Genomic DNA, 23,769 nt, shown 5'->3' on the forward strand with positions numbered 1-23,769 from the left:
AATTTTGTTGTTGCTGAATCTGTGCTGCCAAGGAGGACAAGAAGCACATGTGGGTTTCTCTTCCTCAGGTGCAAAAATAATTTGACTGGCCTCAGGTACCATGTGCCCTGCCCAAGGCAGCAAAATGTCTTGGGGTGGCGCTGGCTGGTTGGGGCTGTGAGGGGGCACTTTAAGTAGACTGACTTTTGCTGTAAGGCAGCCTGAGAGGTGTTTTGAGTGTATAGAAGATTTTTGGGTGGAAATCCAAACCAGACCCAGCTCCATCTCTCTTATGTAATGTGCAATATTAAATGTGGACTACACTGCAAGTCTGTTGTAAAGCTGTCTCTCAACCATTTTAATGGTATTTTAATTGTATGTTTTTCTATGTTTTTAACTACATGTAGTTCCAGTTTGGAAAAAGGGTGGGGTAAAAATAAAGTTTTTTCAGTTCAACCACAGCCCTCCAACCTGCACTAGGGGCATTAAGGATTGTATCTGGAATGGGAATAAACATCAGCAGGGCATTTTTCCATGTTTTAGAAAGTCCCCCCAAATTCATATTTTTAATATATCAGTAACAGGTTAGTTAGTAACAACATTGTATTAGGTTAATGAAGTCATTTCTAAGAGTGGTGACATTGTGATATGCTTTTGTGATGATGGCAGGGTTAGCAATAATAATAGCATAACTTTTAAATATATAGATATTCCTTAAAAAAAAGCATTTTTGCAATATTTAAGATCTAAAGTTGGAACTCAGATGACTCTTTCCTGCATCCTCTTATTTCTAGGTGGATAGGTTGTTGTCCAATCATATCTACGCTAAAATCTTGAATTTCCTCATTGATTTCTATGGGCCGCCCTTGCTGATCTCTGAGGGAACAAAAACATGGCTTGTCCCATATAACCCGGAAGTTACCCATCGAGACAGTAACTCTACATTTTCTTATATCTGCGAATCACGGAGCCGCTCTATCCGTCCGTCTACTTTACTGTGCCGCTCCACATTGGTAACCAAAAGCGTTTTGTACAGTACACTGTAATTTTACGGAGTGTGTCTCTATGGAGTTTTGGAACACGGGCATGCTGGGAGGTGTAGCGCGCGAGCCCGAAGCATGCTGGGTAACGGAATCAACCCTCCGCTTCAGGAGAGCATCCTCCTCTGCTTTCGCTCACGCCTTCCAGCTCCCGGCATGCCGCGCGCGAGGCGTCCCTATTTGCGCGGTGCACGCCGGGGGCTGTAGTTCTTATGTGCTAAGGGAAGCGGAGCGGCGGCAAGTCAAGTCGAGGCAGGGCGGCTTCTTTTTCCCCATCCGAAGCTTGTTGTACAAGTCTCCGCGGTCCTTTTCCGCTACCGCCGGGCTGAGGAGGCCGACGACGACAGCAGCGGAGGAGGCACAATGGCGCGGCAGGGCAGCCGAGGGGGCGCCGAAAGCAAAAAAATGGTAATGGCGGCTGAGGCGGGGTCTTTTGGGGAGGGGGCCCAGCGGCGCGTGGAGAAAGAGGAGGAGGAGGAGGAAGAGGAAGAAAGCCCCGATGCGGGGTGAGGGGCGGAGGGGGGCGGGGCTGGAGGAGGAGTCCGCCATTGACAGCTGGCTTAGCGTAGTGGCTTAACATTTCTTTTTAACTTTTTTGTTTGTGTATTGTATTTATATCCCAGTTTTTCTCCAAGGACATCAAGGTGGCATCCATGGTTCTCCTCCTAATATAATCCCCACAACAACCCTGTAAGGTAGGTTAGGCTGAGAGGCAGTGGCTGGCCCAAGGTCACCCAAGCGAGCTTCATAGCTGACTTTTGAGATTCCAACCGTGGTCTCCCAGGTCTAACTAACCGCTACACCACTTTTTTTTATCCATCCTTGAATCTGTCGTGTCGATTGCTCCTTTATTCCCTGCTTGCCTCTTTTGACAGGATAAATGTATTGAAGGCATGCATGCTCGAGCGTACAAAAGAGGATAAAGCCTGCATAAAACTATCTCTTCAGAGCAGGTTTGCTCGTTCCAGTTGCACCGAGAGAGGTGCATCATATGAATGAATTCGTGCATATTTGCAAATGGGGGCACAAGAATGTTGTCATTGCTGTTATCCATTATAATAACAAGCACTTACAAAAGCCACTCCTCCTGCCCCAGTTTTTTTTTCTCTAAGTGCTGGACAGGTGTTAAAACATAAAGATAGGTTCTGCTTGTAGGCTCCCAATCTAATAGATGTGATACAACAGGATAGGGAGGGAAGAGGAAAGCCGGTGCTGCAGCTTTACTGTCCGATGGATGGGGCCAGGTTGGTCTCCCTTTTGCCATGGTGCTTTTTCTGGGAGACAAGGAGTGCAGCCTCTTGGTGGCCCTTGGTCTCCTAGCTATTGACAGAGGCCGGATTGTGCCTCCCATCAGCTCTGCAGCCACAGGTAACTACCAGTAAAATTTAGCCATCTAGATGTCATTTAGGTACCAGGTAAAAAGCTTAACCTTTTGTCAGGCTTTTAGAAGCTGATAGGTTAAATCTTTTTTAAAAAAAAATATGAAGTTGCTACCAACGTTGTGTAATATTTTATGATTGTTATTAGCCCTGGTGTAGAAATCTCTTAATCAATAAAATAGATATATGTACAAGAATCTGGGGGCTGTGTAAGAAATAGGAAAGACTTTTTTTTGCACCCTCATTTGCAAATATATAATAATTCAGACTTGCTCAGTGTGGTGTTAATATTGGTACTAATTGTTTAAGGGTGGGTAGCATACTAGCAGTTTTAGAGTGTTTGATGAGTCTCAGGAAATAATGGGGGTGAACGGTGGGGAGTGCTACATGCCTGGATTGGGGGAAGATTTTTTTTATAATGACTAGCCTTACAAGATTATTGTCACGAGGCACTGATGGGGAACCTCTGGCCTATAGCTGTAATTAGGCTCACCAGGCTTTCCCCATTTGGCCTGTAGGCTGTTTCAGCCAAACCACTCCCCCATCTCCTACACCTGATGTTATATATGACTCCAGATGTGGGGCAGGTAAAACTTTGGCTAGGCTGACAGCCCTGTGCAAGTCCCCACGCACAGCGCTTTACAAGCCCTGAGAGTCAGCTGATTGTTGGCCCTTGCAAAGGGCAGGGCTGTGCCGTTTGTTTACACAATTTGATTTCAAACTGAAAGCAAAAACAGGTCACCGGAATCATTGTGATGTCAGGTGATTGACAGATGGTCTGTGGGAGGTGGGGGAGGTAAGGAGCTGTGCGTTAGCTGGATCCATTCCCCCCCTTCCTACACCTCCCACTATAGGGGTTGCAGCTACATGTGAAATGCATTCAGTACTTGAAAGCACTGTACAAGTGTTGCTGTTGAACAAGTATGACTAGGGCAGTTTACATATATAAATTAAACAAAAGCTAAAAGTACAAAATACAGACATCCAAAATAATAACATGCCAATCATAAGAAGAAACTGCTAACAGGGCATAAAAATCTCTGAGCAAGCAGGAATAATTTCACCTGATGTCTCAAAAGAAAGTACTGTTGGCACCACTGGGTGAGCCTCCCTCAGGAGAGAGGTCATTCCATCACTGAGTGCCACTTGAAAAAAACTCCTTCGTTGTTACTGCTTGCTTCACCTCCAAGAAGGTAGGCACACAGGGTGTTGGTAAATAATTTAAGTGTATGGGTTTGTTATTATTTTATATAGTGCCGTCTGTGTACGTGGTGCTTAGGAAGGATGAGAGGGCAGGTGTCTGTACCAAAAGGAGTACAGTAGGGCCTCGCTTCCCGACGCTTCACTTCCTGGCGTTCCGCTAGTGCGGCGGCTTTCATTCCCCATTTTAAAGCTGCTTTTGTGGCATTTTTGCGCCATTTTCACACAACGCGCCCCATTATACTCAATGGGGTTCTGCTTTACGGCGATTTCTGCTTTACGGCGGGGGTCCGGAACGGAACCTGCCGTATAAGCGAGGCCTGCCTGTATCTCAAAAATAGATATCAAGCAGACAACAGAGGAAGAGGAGAGAAATGGTAAAATGGGAAGACTGATTATTGCAGTTATACGTACTTAGCCTTAATTATGACAAAATATGGGGACTATGGAGTTGTGCCAAAGGCTGCAAGCCGTGAAGCCCCCAGTTCAGATTTCACTTTAGTTTTGAATTTGGGAGCTGGCCATACTCAAGTAACTTTTTTCAGTCTTCCCATCTGTATTGTATGGGGGAGATGATCATAGTGATCTATCTGACAAGGCTGTTGTAAGGATTACCATGATAATGGATGTGAGGGGCTTATTAATCTCAGCCTCTGTTCAGCGGCCCTGTAATGTCCATAACTTGGTCATGAACTCATTTAGTGGCTGTGAGCAAAGCACCATTTCTTTCTTTCTTTCTTTCTTTCTTTCTTTCTTTCTTTCTTTCTTTCTTTCTTTCTTTCTTTCTTTCTTTCTTTCTTTCTTTCTTTCTTTCTTTCTTTCTTATACTTGTATACCGCCCCATAGCCGAAGCTCGCTGGGTGGTTTACAGTAACTAAAAACAAATACAATTTAAAATACATCTTTTAAAAAACAATTTAAAACACAATTAAAAAATTTAAAACAATATAAAACACATGCTAAAATGCCTGGGAGAAGAGGAAAGTCTTGACCTGGCGCCGAAAGTGTTGGTGCCAGGCGCTCCTCATCAGGCAGATCATTCCATAATTTGAGGGCCACCACTGAGAAGGCCCTCTCCCTTGTTGCCATTCTCCGAGCTTCCCTTGGAGTAGGCACCCGGAGGAGGGCCTTTGATCTTGAACGTAGTGTACGGGTGGGTTCGTATCGGGAGAGGCATTCCATCAGGTATTGTGGTCCCAAGCCATGTAAGGCTTTATAGGTCAAAACCAGCACCTTGAATCGAGCTCAGAAACATAAAGGCAGCCAGTGCAAGCGGGCCAGAATCGGTTTTATATGTTCGGACCGTCTGGTCCCTGTTACCAATCAGGCCGCTGCATTTTGCACAAGCTGCAGTTTCCGAACCGTCTTCAAAGGCAGCCCCACATAGAGTGCATTGCAGTAATCTAATTTAGAGGTTACCAGAGCATGGACAACTGAAGCCAGGTTATCCTTGTCCAGATAGGGACGTAGTTGGGCCACCAACCGAAGTTGGTAGAAGGCACTCCGTGCCACTGAGGCTACCTGAGCCTCAAGTGACAGAGATGATTCTAGGAGAACCCTCAAGCTACGAACCTGCTCTTTCAGGGGTAGTGCAACCCCATCCAGGACGGGTTGGACATCCACCATCCGGTCAGAAGCACCATCCATTTCTTGACCTTCTAATCTGTAATATTGTGTGTGTATGTGTTGATATTGACCTACCAGATAGGGTTGTGAGAATTACTGAGATGGTGGATGTGAAGCACTTTGAACACTGAGACAGTGCTATATATAAGCATCAATTATCCTTCATTTAACTGAACAAGAATCTGTGTGTTATTGACTTGTATTAATGAGACCTGGGGTAGATGAGCTTGGAGGAGATGGACTTTATCAGATATGTTCACCTGGATTTTTGATGCAGCAGCAAGATAGGGTCAATAGTCTGGGGAGGAAGGTTGCATTGATCTCTAAGAATTCTGTTTCCCTCTGCTAGACTTCGTGTAAATCTCTCTCTCTCTCTTTCTCTCTCTCTCTCTCTCTCTCCCCCCCCGGATGGAAATGTTGTTAAGAATGTCTATCCCTAGAGGCTGACGGGTCCCTATAGATGCCAAAATGCCCTTGGGAAGTTTCCACTTAGTATGGCTGGTTTTCCTATCAGTTCCTGGTCACTCTTAGGAATTCCGAGATTACTCAGGCAGGTAACACAGTTGCTCCTAAGCACCCTCTCCTGCTGACTAAAGCTCCTTAGTTCACTAGAGAGAGTAGGGAGCCAAGAAACAGTTGAATAGGAGGAAGGCTTGAAATGAAACTGACTGAGAATGCATTTTGTAGCCTAGTCTGTGGCAGGGATAGCTATGAAGGAGCAGTACTGTGTTGCTTCCACATAGTCCTGTCCAGTGGAGCTTTTCCAGGTGGCATGAGGCATTCTCCATTTTGGACAACAAGATGATGTGATGGATTCCTTGGAGACCTACTCTAACTGGTTTCCCAAGCATTTGAGGGATTCGGTTATTTGTGTTTGTATTGTGACCTGCTTTATGGGCAGGTCCATTAGACTGATTCTAGGTAAAGAGTCCATAGAATTTGAGTTGGGTAGTGTTACCTAGTGGCTGGAGGGCATGTAATCCCCATAAGGTAAGTAATATATCTTATAATTTTAGGATACCTCTCCTGGACAGCTGAATTTGGCATTCTTCAAAATGTGCACTCAAATGAAACACATACAGTCAACTTTGATGGAAATACAGGATACTTTATTTGCTGTGTTGTGTGAAGTGGCCTTTCTGTGTGTTCAGGATCCCTGAAAAAATGGAATGCACCTTTTAAAATATTGCTGATTGTTATCTGTTTTTTAAGAGGTAGTGAGATAGTGCTGGAAATTAATCTTCTTCCTGTTAGTAATCCAGGCCATGATGGCTGGGGCTGATGGGAGTTGTAATCCAAAACATCTGGAGGGCATCTAGTTGGGGAATGCTGCTCTAGGTTATATAGAAATATGTTACCTTATGTGCTATAACTTTTTCCTTCAGGCTCTATGGTACGTCTTAGTGCTTTTGTCACATGTCTTTGCATTGTTTGCTTCTAACCTAGTTCTGTGTTATCAGTCCAACAAAAATGGGGATATTGGGAAGACCACTACAAAACCCTAAATTATGATACTGTGAAAAATTTTAAAAGAACATCCTGAAAACGTCACTCCTGATTTTTTGTTCTGTTTTCCCCCTGTTCATCATGCTCTAATCCTGCAAAGATTCACTATGCTAAGACTGTACCAGGACTGTGGACCTTTAAATATATCTGCCAGTGTTGTGAATAGTTGACAACACATACAGAATCTTAACTTGTTTAATGCTAATATAATTCATTTGAGATTATTCCTGTCCTCTGGTGCTAGGGTGGGATACCTATTTTATTGACTCATCTCTTGACCTTAGGTATACTTGTGCCTAAATGCTTCTTTTCCTCCAAATCAGTAAAGCAATTATGGCACTGACAGGATCAAACAAATAATCAAAGCACAAATAAACTACTACATTTACTTGGTTTGAGTCATTTATTTGCAGTGGCACCAGTCTTGACAGTTTTATGACTTAGGCAGTCTGTTTTTAACAGGTAGGCTTCTTAAAATGCAATTGGAAGAGATTTTTGCACATCGCATCCAAAAACTCTTGAGATGTTTTGATTGCATTTGTAACAATATTATTGGCCAATAATTGATCCAAAGTGGTGAGCTTGTACATGCATAAACTTAAGTTTTCTGTCTTTACAACTTAGCAATAAGCGACATGCTCACAATTTAAATCATTTAATGGATTGGTAGCAGCCAGGCATTCTTCATTCCTTTATAAACCTGTTCAGTTGCCTTGCCAATGAGTTTACTAACCTGTTAATTTCTTTTTTGCTTGTTAACTTCCTTCTTATACATGTACTGGCAGAGTCTCCTTATTTTCATTTTTCAAGTCCTGTTCTCTAAAACAAACTCATCTGATTTCAAAGATGAATCTGCGATTGTATACCTTTGACCTTTTTAAAAACTAAGCAAAATCAGCATCTCTCAGCCTTCTGTGAGAGAAGTTAGATGTGAAACCTGTCTGATTGCTGGCCTCAGCAGTTGCTGCTAGGCAGAACCCGCATGCTGGGATCCTATATAACATCTAACATACCTTAATTCCAAATGTGACTTGACTCTGTGTTCTGCACTTTGGCTTTGTGTTGAGCTTGTGAGAACGTGGTGAAATCTGTGTTGTCTCACTAAACTCTGACGTCTTTTTTTCTTCTCCCTTTCTGCTTCCTGCTGCTTTCATTCTGTAGTATTGGTATTTGCCATTCATTTCACCTTCTGCATCTATGCATCTCATGGTAGGTGATAGGTTTCTTAATCTGAGAGTAGACATTTCTGCTGTATAAAATGAAACCTTAATAAAACATTAAGCAGGGCATACTTAGCTTATATAGTTGACACTTATTTTAGAGATCTTTTAACACATCTTGACAGGTTTCAGGTTTTAACAGGAAGATATTTGTGTAACTATGCTTCTGATAATTGATGGGTTTTAATTTAGTTGTATATTTCAGTAGCTTCATGTTTGGGGAAAGTGAGAGAGACACTGCAGTTTGCCCTTTCCTTTGCTTTGTTGATTCTGGGCACATCTCTACTGCACATCCATCCTAACACCAGGGAGGCTTTGTTGTTCCTTTGACTTAGTAAGCAGGTTATGTTAAAATGCTGAAGGTGGAAGAACTGCTTTTGATGAGCAGTTGGAGATTGTCAAACTTCCATTTCGATTAGGAGCCCTTTCCACTTCCAGAGCAAAGAATTACACTGGGTAGCTAATGTTGTGCCTTCCAGATGATGTTAGACTACAACTCCATCAGACCCAGCCAGCATGGCCAATAGTTCTGATGATGGGAGTTGTAGTCCAACATCATCTAGAGGACACCAGACTTTGCAAAAATGCATTGTGTTCCCCTTACAGATAAAACAGTCTGAAGAATCAGATCTAAAGATGTTGCAGGTGGATGACAGTAGTGGTTATTCTTTGGAAAGTGTGAGATAAGTGCTGTAAATGTATGAGGCAGTGCCATTACAGCACTGTGTGAACTGCAGTACAAGCAAAGCCTCCTAGTGCTGTAGGGTGAGTTTTCGTCTTGTTTACATAGCCCAGTGAGTATAGGAAGTGGCACAGATCTCATAGCCAAGCCCATGAAGGTTAGAAGCTTAGGTTGCTTGTAGAGTCCATGCTGCAAGTTGGCCACTATGATGTAAAGAGTTGTTTTCATGTACAAATGATTTAATAAGTTGACAGCCTTTCAGTTTGTAGTTGTCAGGATGGATGTGGGGTGGCAAACATTCCCCATTTGCCCTCAGTTAAAGTTCCTATTGCTAAGAATAAGAACTTAACTACAATTTAGAGTTATTCCATAAATTATCAAAAGAGCAGGGAAGTTTTATTAAAGCTGTTAGCCAGGCCAATATGAAGTGTAATTTAGAATGAGCAAATGTTAAACACCAACAGTGCCAGGAACTGGATAGGTTTTATGGGCTGAGCAGCCTGTTGGTGACTTTCCTCAGGTCAGGGTTGAGGCCTTGATGATGAGGGGAAATGGAAGCTACTTATCTGTGGTATATAGACATAGCATTTCCCCACTATGGTTGTCAACTGACATCTGTGAACAGATTTATTCCCCCACTCCAAGACAAATGTTTTTTGTTTCAAGTTTGGATCTGGAAGTAGCAGCAGAACTCACTGCTTAGCATGTTCTTATGAGGCTGAAGCTTTCTTGCCCATCTCATTTCTCTTTCATGCCAATCCAAATTAGTCTTGGGGACTGTCTGAAAACATTTGCAGATTTTCCTGTTTTGGCCTATGCTAAATGCGTTTTGAATTTGTCTAGAGTTCGGAGCTCTTCACACTGACCTATGGGGCTCTGGTCACACAGCTGTGTAAGGACTATGAGAATGATGAAGATGTCAACAAGCAGCTTGACAAAATGTAAGTAAACCAGTGGTAGGCAGTGTGAGATCTTTATGAAACGTCACAAGCTGGGGGTGCTGGAGGCTGTCTTTCTGTGGGATGACTATTTGACAGAACACATCTTATTTTCCTGAATTCCCTCTGGGGAAAAGAGAGAGAGAGAATAGGCTTCCTCCCCTCTACTTTCAATACCTAGAATATTTTTCCCCCTTAAGCTGGAGCTCTCCTGTGCGGTCACACTCTTATAGCATGCTGCTGTTTGGCTGCTTTGGCAGGGGATACAACATAGGCGTTCGTCTCGTTGAAGACTTCCTGGCCAGATCCAATGTAGGCAGATGCCACGACTTTCGAGAAACTGCAGATGTAATAGCAAAGGTGAGGCCTGGCTTTGATTATTCCCCTCTGTTTTCAATATACTTGTCTATGGTTATGAGATTTCCATTGTGGGGGTAAGAATGTCTATTAAGGACAAAATTTTCCTGTTGCATAACACGTGTCATAATGGCATCATATCAAACCTTGTTGCATTACGTGCAATCCAGAGGCCTGCACAGTGTGCCATGATTATATTTAGTGTTTCTTTATTGGCAGCGTTCTGCAGTGAACCTTCAAACTGCTATTTGAACTCCTGAGAGTTTTAAAAGTAGTTTGATGTGAGAGTTGTTAATGGGACCCTTGCACATCAAAAGCAGCATCCTTATTTATTTATTTTCCTAGTGGGCGTCCCTAATTGCAGCTGTCCCACCAAACCACAAAGCTTTTTGAACTTGGATTTTGCAGAGCGGATAAGGAAAAACTTGAAAGTATGTTATTTCATAAGTGATCTCGATAGTACCAGAGACTCTCAGGCAACTGTCTGGAGAACCCCACAACCCAAAGGAAGCCAAAGTTCTCGTCTTGCCTTGAATTTGGTTGCTGCCAATTGTAGATTGGTTTGCAGGCTTTACCAGGTGTAAAAAGGCCTCTTCCTGGTGCCTTCCCCATCCAAAACATTTGGATTAATGGGGTGTAGAAATGAGGAACCTTGGATGTGTTAGCCATTGTAGCACCCTGGGACAGGGCAGCACACTTGGTCTTGGAGACAATGTTCATACCAGTCCCAACTGCAAACTCTTATGACTTGGTCTGTATATATCAGCAACATGATTTGCTTACTGTAGTACCAATATAATATGTAAATATGACTCCTGGTCTATTAGCTTTGCCTCTTTTGTATTACTAACTTTAAATTAGAAACTGAGAAGCAAGATAATATATTCTTTGACTTATTAAAGAAGTAGCCAAAACTAGCTTCTATCTTTTTCTGTCTAAAAATATGACATAGGATCAAATCACTGGACTATATGGTTTTCCAGGAGAAAAGGCATTGTATCAGTCATAGGCAAGTCCTACCTGCTACTTCTGATCAGATTTTCATTGTCTGTCTAATGCAGCCTTCCCCAGCCTGGTGCCCTCCAGATGTTTCAGACTAAAACTCCTATCAGCCCCAGCCAATATGGTGTGCTACCTAGCAACTGAAGAGCACCTGGCTGGGAAAGGCTGATCTAATGTGTAGAAAGGGTTTTACATTAAGTATGCTACTTAGAAGAATTTCTTCTGATTCTTTGGCCAGATGTTCAGGGATCCATGAGAGAGTGACCTGCTGAATGTTGCACTGCATAAGCCTAATCCTTCGTGCTTGTCTTGTTTGGCAGGTGGCATTTAAAATGTACTTGGGCATCACTCCGAGCATCACAAACTGGAGTCCAGCAGGTGATGAATTCTCCCTTATCCTGGAAAACAATCCGCTGGTGGATTTTGTGGAGCTTCCTGACAACCATTCATTGCTCATTTATTCCAATCTCTTGTGTGGGGTGCTGCGAGGAGCCTTGGAAATGGTGAGGAAAGGGGGATGCTGATTGAAGAAACAGCTAGATGAGTTCTCTCTTGTGAAATGCATAGAAAATGGATGAAATAAAAGGCTGCTTTCTATATCCCATTGAAGTCCAGATTCAGAAATTGTGGGAGAATTGAGAGGTAGAGGATCACTTAATGTCATAAGGCCATAGAGGGTCATCGTGTGAAGAGGAATAGAGGACTGTTCAAGGTCACTCATGTGCCAACATCTCCCGGTCAGCCAAAATACTTTGGAGTGTTCTCTTAGTTTCATAAAGTTTATTAAACAGTCCCTATATGTGTTCAGGTTCTTTGCTACAATCCTTGGTGGTTTATGTATTTCTTTAGTTTTGCTAAAGCTTTGATTAACTAATTGATTTGACTAAAGCTATCAAACTACCATATATTGAGAGTCAATGTGGTGAAGTGGTTAGGATGAGTGTAGGATTGAGGAGAACTAGGTTCAAATCCCTGCGTGGTCTCAAAGCTCTATTGTGAGGAAAAACTGAGAGAGGGAAATTTGCCTCTATACAAATAAAGACAGATGGAGGAATTTTTTTTAATTGAGTGGCATATTGTGTTTTTGTCTTATGATTGGCATATGGATTTTAATGATTGCAGCCCACCCCAGGGTTCTTTGACAATGTGCAGAATATAAATTATATAATTTTGTGTGTGTATGTGTGTGTAATTATGAATGTCATTTTGAGCTCAGAGGAAAGGTGGGGTATAAATGTAATAAATACAATATTCTGTTCTTACAAATAACTTATAGGATGCATGCAGCCCTTGGTGTGCACATTCAGAGTTTTCTAAGTAAAATTAATAGAGTTATATGTGTGCTAATTTTGTCCTGCCTGGAAACAGAACAGAGGGTGGTAAGGAGGGCACCCATTGATGTATATAGTAAAGCCTTTATTTCTGAGGGTCTGCCTGCGCTTTGCAATCTTCCTTAACAGAAGATAGAACATTATGCTGGGATTATAGTTAACTGGGGATTGTAAGAGTCTTCTGTACTAGAAAGATGTTTTGTTGCTGCTTGACTGTGAATTTGGTAAAGGGAAGGGCTAACCTTTTGGGAGAATAATTGGGGCAGAGGTTCTTATCCTCTAACCTTTCAACAAGATTCAAAGAGGTTACGCAATTTTGGAGACTGTCCTAGATAAATATCTCAAAAGTATGGGCTTGTTTGTTTCTTTCATATCACAGGTTCAGATGGCCGTGGATGTCAAATTTGTCCAAGACACATTGAAAGGGGATGGAGTCACAGAAATAAGGATGAAATTTATCAGGCGGATTGAAGACAATCTCCCTGTGGGAGAGGAGTGAATCCCAGAGCATCCTCCATACTGAACTGTGAGAAGATAAGCCAGCTTCACCTGGGATTTGCTGGCATATAGTGCTCTGTGTACTTTCAGATGCTCTGACTGGTTAATTAAGATGTTCTCCTTTATTTCCTCAGAAAACAACTGTTTGAATTCTGCATTGTTTCCACAGATTTGTATTAAAGGCCCTTTTAGGGTGTAGGACACTTTTCATACTCATCAGAAACATAAACGCCCATTTCTAGTTTCCATGTTTGGCTCCATGCAACTATACAGGATATCACTACTATGAACCTTGCTACCAGAATCAGATCCCAGCCACAGCTAACCATTCTTGTCTTGCAGCATATGAGGAGCATCAGCTTTGCTCCCCAACCCTTTCCTGCCAAAAAGGATGGGAGCCAGGACCTTTATTTATCTGTGGGAAGCAGATAGCCATTTCTTGATAGCATAGAACGCAGCATGTAATTTGAAAGAAATTGGGGTTCCTAGTGGATCAAGTTCTGTCTTTACTGATTTTACATTTTACATTTACTGATCAGTAAGTAAAAAATATTTAAATAACATCTCTCACAAAACAAGAGCCATGTCCATTTCAACAGTCCTAGTGGTATGTACTCCTTTGGTGAGCAAACCCCAGTGCCAGGCGATAGTGCTTCTTAAAGGAAAGGGAGGGGTACAGTCACAACCCTTTCTAGTCCATTGGAGACACTGAAGGAGATTTTGGCCATAGCATCCTGTTTTAGCTGAGCAGGACAGAATCTGAATTGCCTGGATGCTTTCATCATCCTTGTCTTCCTAGTCATGTGAATGGCTAGGCTAAGGTTGCAACACACCAGGAACATGCAGTACTCAAGGTTTTCAATATTTAAATAGTGTTGGGAAAAAAGCTTCCAGGTTATAATAATCCCAGAGTTCCTTCCTTGTAGCAGGCTTAATATGTATATAATTAACTAACAAGTAGGTAAATGCAAGCTTGCATTCTGAAAGATCCTATCAGGCAGGGCTTCTGAGGTATTGCAGTCAGGTTATATAATAAGTCAGTGGTGGAAGATCAAACATGTCTGTGGCTCTCCCCACTTCCTTTGGTCCCTTGGGAGCCAAGAGCTCTCTTTATGAAAGGTTGTGGAAAAGTTGGATGGACAATCTTATGTGTATAGATCAACATGCTAAGGTTTCTGTGTACTGGATCACTGTAAGGAGATAGGAGAACACTAGGATTTTTTTAATAGGGAAAAATGAATGACAAAGGGCATTCGGGAATTACTTTGGCCCTTGTTTCAAGGCAGGGGATATATTTGGATGGGATATCCCATCTGTATACACAATGAGACTCTATTAACTTCCCATAGGGCAAGATAATTGCCATGTTGCCACTAAAAACGTAGGATTTGAATTGAGTGTCCTATGGAGAACTTGTAAGTTAAAAATAGAAACGTCTACCTTCCTAGAAGAGGTATAATATACCCATAGTAATTCCTGCCATTTGGAATAATGGAATGTATTTGGCACAAATTGACACTTTGTCCTCTGCAGCATGAAGAATTCTGAGTGCAAAATTGTAAGAGACGTTAATTGGAGGTGTGTAGAGAAAGGGTTTTAGGATTTGTGTACACAGCATGTGGGCAGCATCTTAAAAAATGCAGGCTACAGCTGTAATGAGGCAGTGCCTCAATCTTGGGAAATGTCCTGTGGAAGAATGAAGTGGCTTACTTAGCATATGGGAGAATGGGACTTGAGTTGCTCTGTTTCCAGGATAGTGAGGCCTTTTCTCAGTGGCCTGTCCTAGGCCTTTTCTGTGATTTCCCCTCTCCCCTGAATCTGGCTCTAGGATTCTTTTGCCACATTTGCTGTGTTTAGTTGCAAAGAAAGTAGAGAAACAAGCTTTTCCTGCATTTTGAGAAATGCCTATCAAATGTTGGTCCACCTAGCGTTAAAATCCTATGTCTTATTTCAGTGAAAACTCTCTCTATTCTCGTCTCTGAAGAATTCATTCCTACAGTTAGAGGAAGAGTCCAACACCTCAAATCCCTTCCTTAATGCTTTAAAAACAGAGCTGCACTGAGTGATAGCTGATGGGTGAATGGGTATTAAGTGTATATAAAACGTTTTTGTTGTATAAATAGTCATCCATGTGTATTCTATTTGTAAAGCTTTTGAAGGCAACATTTGAAAAGAAATTGTAACTGTTTTCGTAGTTGTCCTGCCACTGGGTTGTGCAGCAAGGCAGGAGACACGTTGTTTATCTTATTACTTGTTCATCCCACCCTTCCCCCAAGTTGCTCTCCTCCCACCCACTCCAATGTTAACCTCGCAAAAATCCTGTGAGTTAAGTTACTCGGGGGGGGGGACAAGTCCAAAGTCAACCAGTGGGCTTCATGGCTGAGGAGAGATTTGAACTTGTGTCTCCCCAGCCCTAGTCTGGCACTCTAACCACTAGGCAACATTGGCTGTCTTCGTGCGGCCTTTGGGCAATAGGGTAATTTTAGGAAAGTGTCAGGCTCACATTGGTTTATTCCTTAACGAGGTTCTCTTTGGCATCCCAAGAAGTTCATGTCAAGGCAATCAAGAATAATATTTAATTAGCTTGCAGTTTAATCTCAGATAAATTGATAGTTTTGAGTGCTGTTTCTTAGCTTGTCATCCTGCAAAAATAAAATACAATCTCAAGACGAAGGGCTGGTTCTCCCAAACCATGACCAGATCTCCCGTGCTGTTCTCCTTCCTCTAAAGCATTGCAAGACAACAAGCATTAGTCGTCTGTAAGGGAGGATCCTGGTTCTTTAATTATGTACTTCTGCCACTAGATGTCTCTGGGTATTTAGAGGGATCAGCACAAAGAGGCTTTCTCAAAAGTTAAGCAGCTTTGGAATCTTGCAAAGAGGCTGTTCTGGAGAAAATATCTTCTTGGACTATACACATTATTTGTGTGAATACATCCTCAGTCTCCTCACAGATGATTATGTTAAAGTCACATAGAGCTCTCCAAGGCTCCAACCAGCGTTTTTAGGCAGGGTGGGGTTCTCTATAAAAGGAAATGTCAGGCAATGTTTCCTGTTTCTATGAACGAAAGGTTCAGAGTAGGTGTTGCCGTGTTTCATGCTCCTGCTTTCTCCCCACAAGAAATTCAATTTTCTAACTTGAGGTTACAGAAGCTTAAAATCCATCATGTGTTCCAACTAGATCAGCCTTTCCCAACTGGTGTGCCTCCAGATGTTGTTGGACCACAACTCCCATCAGCCTCAGCCACTGGCAATGCTGGCTGAGGCTGATGGGAGTTGTGGTCCAACAACATCTGGAGGCACACTGGTTGGGAAAGGCTGAACTAGATTATAGTAGCCCCATGGAGAAGGCTGTTGCTATGCCAGTTTCACAGGCAAACAACTAAGCCCAGGGAGAGTGACTTGCCCAGGATTACAAAATGAATGTGTGGTGATGTAGTCTCTGTTTCCCTAAACCACACTCAGCTGGTTCATGCATTGTGCAGCAGCCTGGGTATGCTGCTTTTCCTCAATGTTTGCCACGTAAAGTGTAAATGGGAGTTGTATATCCCCAAGCACTTGGAAGTGTGCAATACAGAATTTCTCTAAAATCGAACTTGGCACTGTGCTTCCCTGTATTCATGCATTTGCTATCTTTGCAGACTGATCCTGAATGCTGTCAACTTCCGTGGCTTTTCCTGACATCGGATTTGTTAAAAACCACATTGAATATAAGATTATTATGGTTGTATTCCCTTGTGCTGCATTGCCGTGCCAGCATGAGACTGACCAGGCAATCTCTCCCTTTCAGGTAACTGACAGGCACACTCTTGCTTTCTCCCATGGCTGAGAGTGGGGGGAGAGATACAATATGATTTGGAAGAAGGAGGGAGAGATTGGGTGGGTGGGCACGGGGCAGAGAGAAAGCTATTACCTTTTCTGAAAGGAAAACGTTAGAAACAAGGATAACAATTTTGTTGTTTTTCGGGAGGAAAAAACCACAAATTGGTGAAAGTAAAGATAGCAGAAAAATAACAAAAACGGACTGTAACTGCTTGCTAGTTCAGCAGAATGCAATCCAGACCAGTGTTACCAAGCAGGTCCCATCCTTACTGGAGAGCCACAAAGGAGTGTAGCTTCCTGGCAGATGCCCATTGCATGTTAAAGTGTGACTTCCCATGACCCCTGCACCTTGAAGAAAGATCTGAAAGTTTTACCTGATCTTCTAAGTCTAATTCAACTTTGGTGTGTGGGATTGATTAAATATATTTGTGGCCATTTTATGTCTGCTTCCCAATGCATATTTGTGGAAAGTGTTGGAAAATCAAAGTCACAAGACAATATTCAGTGGCTGCTTCAGGCAGTGGGTTGTGGGGGGCAGTCAGATCTGACTCATGGAGCACAATCCTCTAGAATATCCTGAATAGAAGAAGAGCTTTGTTGGATCGTATAAAAGGCCTGTGTGGTCCAGCATCCTATTTTTGCAGTGGTCAACCAGATTCCTAAGGGAAGCCCATAAACAAAATAAGTGCAATAGTAATCATGTTCCTCAACAACTGGTATTCAGGCATACTGTTTCTAGTACAGGAGGTAATAGCCATTATGACTAGCAGCCACTGACACCCTTGTCCTCCATGAATTTGTTTAATCCCCCTTTAAAGCCTTCCTAGTTGGTGGCCATTGCCATATCTTGTGGTGGTGAATTCCATAGTCTTAAATATTTGCTGTGTAAAGGAGCTTCTTTTGTCTGTCCTTAATTTCCCACCATTCAGTTTTATTGGATCTCAGGGTCTATCACGAAAGAGGGATAAAACCTATTGAAAGGCGTAGGAGCTCCTCAAGACCATGGTAGCAGTTCATTTCAGCGAGGCTTGCCCAGGAGAACTTGCCAGTGGATTACACTCCAAGTTGGCTGGAGCGGATGGGGGATATCATGTGGATTGTCCACCCTAAGCCACAAAATATCATAGGTCACGCTTGAGGGTGATGTAACATCTGAAGAAGCCTGTGGACTGCTTTAATTTCAAAAGCAGGTGTTGAGTTTATTGACTGAGGCTGACTTCAGCAGTGTGTAATGCTCTAATAACTGCAGTTTGCGTAATACATTTTTACGAAAGCCAGATCTGAAAGTGAAATGGAATTCACCCCTCCCTTAGTCTGTTTCAATATAATTAATATAAAACAAAATATGGGGTGTGTTTCTAATTTGGATTATTTGTTTTCCAGCTTGACTTTCCAACTGTTGATTTTTGTTTGGCAGGGTCAGATAAACCTTTCAGTGCAGTTACAGTTTGTTTGTTTTCATGTCTAGGAATTTAATTTTGGCTGTGTAGATTTAAACAACAAAATCTGACCTCCCTTAGTCCTCTTAAATCCCTAATACTTTAAATAAAAAAAAAAGCTTGGATCTCTCTTACGCACCAACATTGCTGAATGTTGCTTGTTGACTTTGTAGTGTTGCTTGCTCTCTATGCTGCTATAACAGTAGTGAAGAGGTGACACATTCGCCAAGTTCTTGTAGAGCTAATAGCTGAAGATGTTTCCTTAATGAGCACAGATGGGTAAAAGCATTGACGGCTGGTGACTAATAGCTACGAAATGCATCCCATCTGCTTAAGCTGGAGAGAACCACTATAAACAGTGAAGGAGACAGAAGTCTGAGTTTTGCAGCTAATTGGCAATGAGGTGCTACAAAAGGGAGGGTGCTCTATGAGCATATTGGTTGCTTGGCAGAGGTGTGTGTGATGCTTTGAAAAACTACCTGTGCGGGTTAGGATGCTTGCTTAATTCCCCATACTGCACATATATTTGTACTGGGGGGGGGTTCTGCTCCACTGCTCGCTCTGCTGGCCAATCCTTGCAGAGCCACAGCTGAGGCTGGAGTGCTGCAAGGTTGGCACTGTTACTCGTTTTGAAGGAAAGGAACAAAAAAAGGATTCGCTTCATTCCTAACAGTGCTGCGCTAAACACTTTTGCTTGGAAGAAAATACTGGTATGCCCTCCTCAGCTTGCAGCATCTGGTGAAATGGGAGTCAACACACTCTGCCTGATGCCTCTCAGGCCAAGCCTACAGCCAGGAGCTTTGTACATAGTTGAACCCCCATTTCCTTCACCTTAGCTTTCTTCTCCTCCCCCTCCCCTGGTACTTGTTTCACGTTCACACGCTTAAAGCCTGCTTGTCATCGTACAGCCCGTTGGAATCCCCTTCTGCCTAAGCCCAACAACCGCTCTGTGTAGTCTTCCGCTCAGCCAGGCTGCACTGAATCAGCCTGATTCATTCAAACCTTGTACAGCATCACAGGGCTCCTTCAAATGCTTCCAACCCTCATAGACTCCTGAACTTTGGGCTAATGGAAAAGTTATGTCCACTTCTTGCTAAAAAACACGGGAGAAATGGAGAGCAGGGCGCAGGGTGGGTCACAACAACATGAAATACATTACTAAAAACAGTTTAAAACAAAGTACATTCACAATGAGAGAGGGTCATTTATATATATATAAATGACTGTTGGTGAGAGCTGTGCTTAAGCCACCTATCACCAATCCAGGGTCTCATCCTTGTCACTCCAAATGCTGTATCACCTGTGTGTACCTCAGGGAGACAGGCACTTTTACAAGCACTAGGACAGGCAGGACATATTGCATCAAGCAGAACATCACCTGCAGGTCCTGCAATATAATTTATGTCATGGAATGCAAAAGACCAGGATGTCATATCCAATACGTAGGAAAAACCACAACTGACCTACGCGCACGCTTCAGGAACCACAAGTCGGCAATCTTAACAAAAAAAAAGTGGAGCAACCAGTTGCAAAGCATTTTAACACTGAGGGTCACAGCCTGTTGGATTTTTCCATAACAGCGATAGAGATGCCAGCAGATCCAGCAGCACTGACTAATGGGAGAACTTTTGGATTGGCACCACATGGCCTGAACCTGGAGGGCAGTACCACCGCTACTTAGCTTCTGCAAATGAAGCCGCTCTGAGCATTCCACCCTCAAAGCTCTTGGTAACAGCATTTGTATGTTAGCAGCTGATGAAGGCGGAAGCTGAAATGTCTTCTGTACAGTGAAGGTACCAGGCGCACCTCTGTAAGGAGTGATAGACCAATAGTTTGACTGAGAGTAAGGCACCTTCTGTGTTCCTATGCAGTGGATGGGGACCTTGTAAAGAGTGCTAGGGAATGCTGCTGACTCCCTACCCACATTTAGGATCCCTCCAGCTCAGAGATAGGAACCTGTCACCCTCCTGATGCTGCTGGACAGCAGTTCCCATCATTCCTGACCACAGGGCATGGGGTTGAGGGGAGTTGTAATCCAAAACATCTGGAAGACACCAGGTTGAAGAAGGCTGCCTGGCGTGAACAGCCCAGTAAACTGGTATGGCTGATAAGGTTCCTTCCTAAATATCCCTGTCTCAGTCCACTTCTACCCAGGATTGGTCTGCTCCAGCACATTTTGATATCTGAAGGAGAACATAACGATAGCATCTACATAGTGCTAACGTAAACAGGGCACAGATTACCTACAATATTCTTTCTTGCACGCCCCAAGGAAATGAACAGGAGCTGTGCAAGGGCAGAATACTGCTGTTGCGCAAGTTGCATTCATTTCTGCATTGCTTGTAGAGGAGGATGGCCTGGTTTGGAGCTGTCTGTCTCCAGCTGTCTGCCTAAGTGCCGATCAGTGTCTGCTTCCTGAGACAGCTGCCTTTGTTATGATGCTGGGAAAAGACCTTGGAGCTATGCTCTGCCCTTCATTTGGAGAAGGCTATAGCTCAGTGGTAGAGCCTGTTGCTTGCAAAAGGTCTCAGGTGCAATCCTTGGAAGCATATGCAAGTTGAGGGATTGCATAACAGGTGTTGGGAAAGACCTTTCCCTACCTGAGACCCTGGAAAGCTGCTGCCAGTCAGAGCAGACAATTTGTCTGACCTGGCATAAGGCAGTTTCTTATGTTCTGAAGATCGGGTGTGACCAATGAACCCATCTAAACATGCTCTCCAAAAGTAGTTGGGTTCCACATGCCTGAAAGCATTCATCCCTTGTGGGAAAACCGCTGATGCTGGTGGCAAGATTGTGCAGTTCTCAGGTGTGGTGATCTGGACCACTATGATTAGATCATCAGGCTTTGGCAGGGATCTTGGGAAGAGTGCATGATAGGGTCATAGCATGGCAATGGGGAACCTCCAGCCACAGGCCTAACTAGGCCTCCCCTTTTGGCCCATGAGGCCATTTTTGCTAACCCACGCCCACCTGCACTACACCTGATGTTATATGGACGGGCTGATAAAGGATATGACAAAGCGAGGCCGGGCCTCCAAGAGGTCTTCTGTATCTTTAAAAGTTGTGCAGAGGGGAGGGAGAATTCCACCTTGTGGTTCTTCCCATTACAGGGTTGCAAGAACAGCTGCACTTGGCTGACTTTCTTTTCTCCTAAAGGTACAGGATCAGTATCAGGGATTGAACCTGGCGACCCTAAACAACATCCACTGGACACCAATCCTTTCCCCAGAGTAAGTGTGTGTCTTTGAAATGCCCTTGTCATTCCTGGATATGTGCCACGGTGCCCAAGAAACATAACTAGGGGTGTCTCCCCACCACTCACACACACACATCTTCATGCCTTGACTAGAATACTGTGGAATAAAAATGCGTTATTACCCATTTCAAAATGTTCATTATTATTAGTGACACAAGGGGGCGCCATTAGAACTTCTATCAGTGCAGCGTGAGGTAGCTAGCCCACAGACTATGGCTGCAGCACCTTGTCTGTATCATTTAGAATTCCCTCTCTGGGGGCTTCCAGACTGTCACTATTTTGCAGGTGGCATACCAGCAAATTCAGGTTGCTCAACTAATATGGATTTGGCGCTCTCGTGCAACAAACCTGCTCCCCAAAATAATACTAGTGGGTTTTATTCAACATAGCACCAAATCACTGGTTCCATCAGCACAAGGATTTCTTCTTGTGCAATGGGATTTCCCCCTCCTTTCCTCTCCCCCCAATCTGTTCTTGGGGTTCCTCCAATCCTATTGTGTTGATTTGGGGATGATATGTAGCGCACGGGGGGGGGGAGAGACCCATCAGGCTAATGCTAATCCTTGCATTAGCATAACTATCAGACTTTTTGCAGCAAGGAACATGATGGGAAAATGCAGCAGAACATAAAAATTGCTTGACGAGACACCCTATAGCCTCCCTGCGAACCAATTGGAATGAAAGTCCAATAAACTGACGGCTCAATAAACAGGTTATCTGGAAGCAACCTCCCTTGCTGGTTTTTCAAAGTCACTTGAACACTAAGGAGCCTAATAAACACATTTTTGTATGCAATTTTGTCTAAGATATAGTATATGTTTTTGGAGGCAATTTCCCCTAATGTAATTCATTTTTGTATGCTATTTTCACAAATATATTCATTTTTATGCATGCTTTCCCCTAATTGTATGCTCTTTTGTAAACATTGGTTGATTGGAGAACTGCATTGCAAAATTTGGATACATGCAAATTTCAAAGGATGTCTGTGTTTCAGCTCTCATATTGTTTCAGAAAGTGTGAAATTGATGGGTTTGGCTTTAAATGTGATCTGAAATTAGTTTCTCCTCCAATCCTATCTGGAGGGCACCTCATTTGCTACCCCTAGGCTAGGAAGATTCCTTGGTTTTGAGGCTGTGCAAGGAAAACATGTTTCCTTTCATATTTTTTAAAAAATTACTGAACGCAAAGCTGCTTTGATCTAAGTCAGGAATGGGGAAGTTCTGGATCTCTGAATGTTGTTGCACTCATCAGCTATAGCCAGCATGGTCATGGATGATGGAATTGTTATCCATCACCTGGAGAGCCACAGCCCTCCTCCCATGCCTGGTTTAAGGGAGTTGAAAATGGTTTGAAATAGGCTTCTCTTCCCATGATGTGCACATTATGAGGCAGTACAAAAACCTTCCATACTAGCGTTACCAGGTCCATAGCCTGAGACTGGTCCTGTATCTTTAGGAAAAGAGAAAGTCAGCCAAGTGCAGGTGTTCTTGCAACTCTGTAATGGGAAAAACCACAAGGTGGAATTCTCCCTTCCCCCTGCACAACTTTTAAAGATACAGAAGACCTCTTGGAGGCCCCATTTTTCCCATTACAGAGTTGCAAGAACACCTGCACTTGGCTGACTTTCTCTTCTCCTAAAGATACAGGATCAGTCTCAGGCCAGGAACCTGGCAACCCTATTCCAGACTCATTTTATTGGAGGGATTATATCCATCAAATGGCCTTCAGTTCTGGGGTTGGATGGTAACCTGCTGTGCATCTCTACACAAATCTAGCAGGCTTTTTTGGGGGGAGGGAGGGTGCCTTTTCCAGTCTAGGATTCTCTGGAGAGAGATCCTAGTCATTTTTGGAGCTGAAGCAAAAAGCAAAATGAACTTCCCACTAGCACTCAACATTTCTTCCATACAGAGAGGGACTGAAAGCAGGACAGTGGCGGCTCCTCTTGAATCTGTGGCTTGTAGCAGTTCCTCCAGGTTGCTGGCCCTGATGCAGCTGGAATTCGTTTGCTGAGCTGAGGTGCACGATAAAATAAGCTACTACCTGGGCTGGAGAATCTCTTTCAAGACCCTCCAACAAATTGACTCCCATCATCCTTGCAGGTTGGAGCAATAAAAGCTGTTCAGCTGTTTGGCTACTCTCTGGAGCCACCTCCTAAATCACCAGCCCTGCTTCCTGCTGGCTGGTCTGTTGCTTGGCTTGGAGGCCTTCCCACCTGCCTTATCAGAGCAGTCGAGGGAGGGCTCCTGTTCTTACTTGGCCAGGGAAAGCCGAGTGGGTGCCAGCAGTCTCCTCCCTGTGCTCTGGACCTTTTGCAACTGCTCTGGCTCTTGCTGGACTGGCATCCGTGGCCTTTCAGTTTCCTGGAGATGGTTTTCACTCAGTGCTGCCCTGGGAAACAGTCCCCCAAAGCCTCAGTTCTCCAGCGGCCTCTGTTTATTCTGCAGACTCTCTGCTAGGGCCGAGGCCAGAGGCTGGGAGCAATGACTGCTTTGCAG

General features: G+C 43.5%; 1 protein-coding gene across 2 annotated transcripts; it reads left to right on the forward strand.

The window, feature by feature from the left end:
• Nucleotides 1–1,123: 1,123 nt before the first annotated feature.
• On the forward strand, nucleotides 1,124–14,921 carry TRAPPC3 (trafficking protein particle complex subunit 3). Of its 2 annotated transcripts, none has more exons than XM_061597011.1 (5): nucleotides 1,124–1,427; nucleotides 9,476–9,573; nucleotides 9,831–9,930; nucleotides 11,250–11,432; nucleotides 12,640–14,921. In XM_061597011.1, exons 1-5 carry the CDS (start codon nucleotides 1,383–1,385, stop codon nucleotides 12,757–12,759), a joined length of 546 nt encoding a protein of 181 aa, XP_061452995.1. In that variant the 5' UTR covers nucleotides 1,124–1,382; the 3' UTR covers nucleotides 12,760–14,921. The 2 variants fall into 2 exon arrangements, with proteins under 2 accessions (XP_061452995.1, XP_061452996.1); XM_061597012.1 differs by lacking the exon at nucleotides 1,124–1,427 and adding an exon at nucleotides 2,282–2,387.
• The last annotated feature ends 8,848 nt before the right edge of the window (nucleotides 14,922–23,769 follow it).

This window comes from Rhineura floridana, chromosome 15 (genome assembly GCF_030035675.1).
Source record: "Rhineura floridana isolate rRhiFlo1 chromosome 15, rRhiFlo1.hap2, whole genome shotgun sequence".
Taxonomy (NCBI): Eukaryota; Metazoa; Chordata; class Lepidosauria; order Squamata; family Rhineuridae; genus Rhineura; species Rhineura floridana.

What these genes read in the sequence shown, in the direction of transcription:
- TRAPPC3 (XM_061597011.1), top strand. Translation starts at nt 1,383, where the DNA reads ATGGCGCGGCAGGGCAGCCGAGGGGGCGCCGAAAGCAAAAAAATG. An exon ending in GCGCCGAAAGCAAAAAAATG is followed by an intron (nt 1,428 to 9,475) that starts GTAATGGCGGCT and finishes GAATTTGTCTAG; the next exon opens with AGTTCGGAGCTCTTCACACT. An exon ending in TGCGAGGAGCCTTGGAAATG is followed by an intron (nt 11,433 to 12,639) that starts GTGAGGAAAGGG and finishes TTCATATCACAG; the next exon opens with GTTCAGATGGCCGTGGATGT.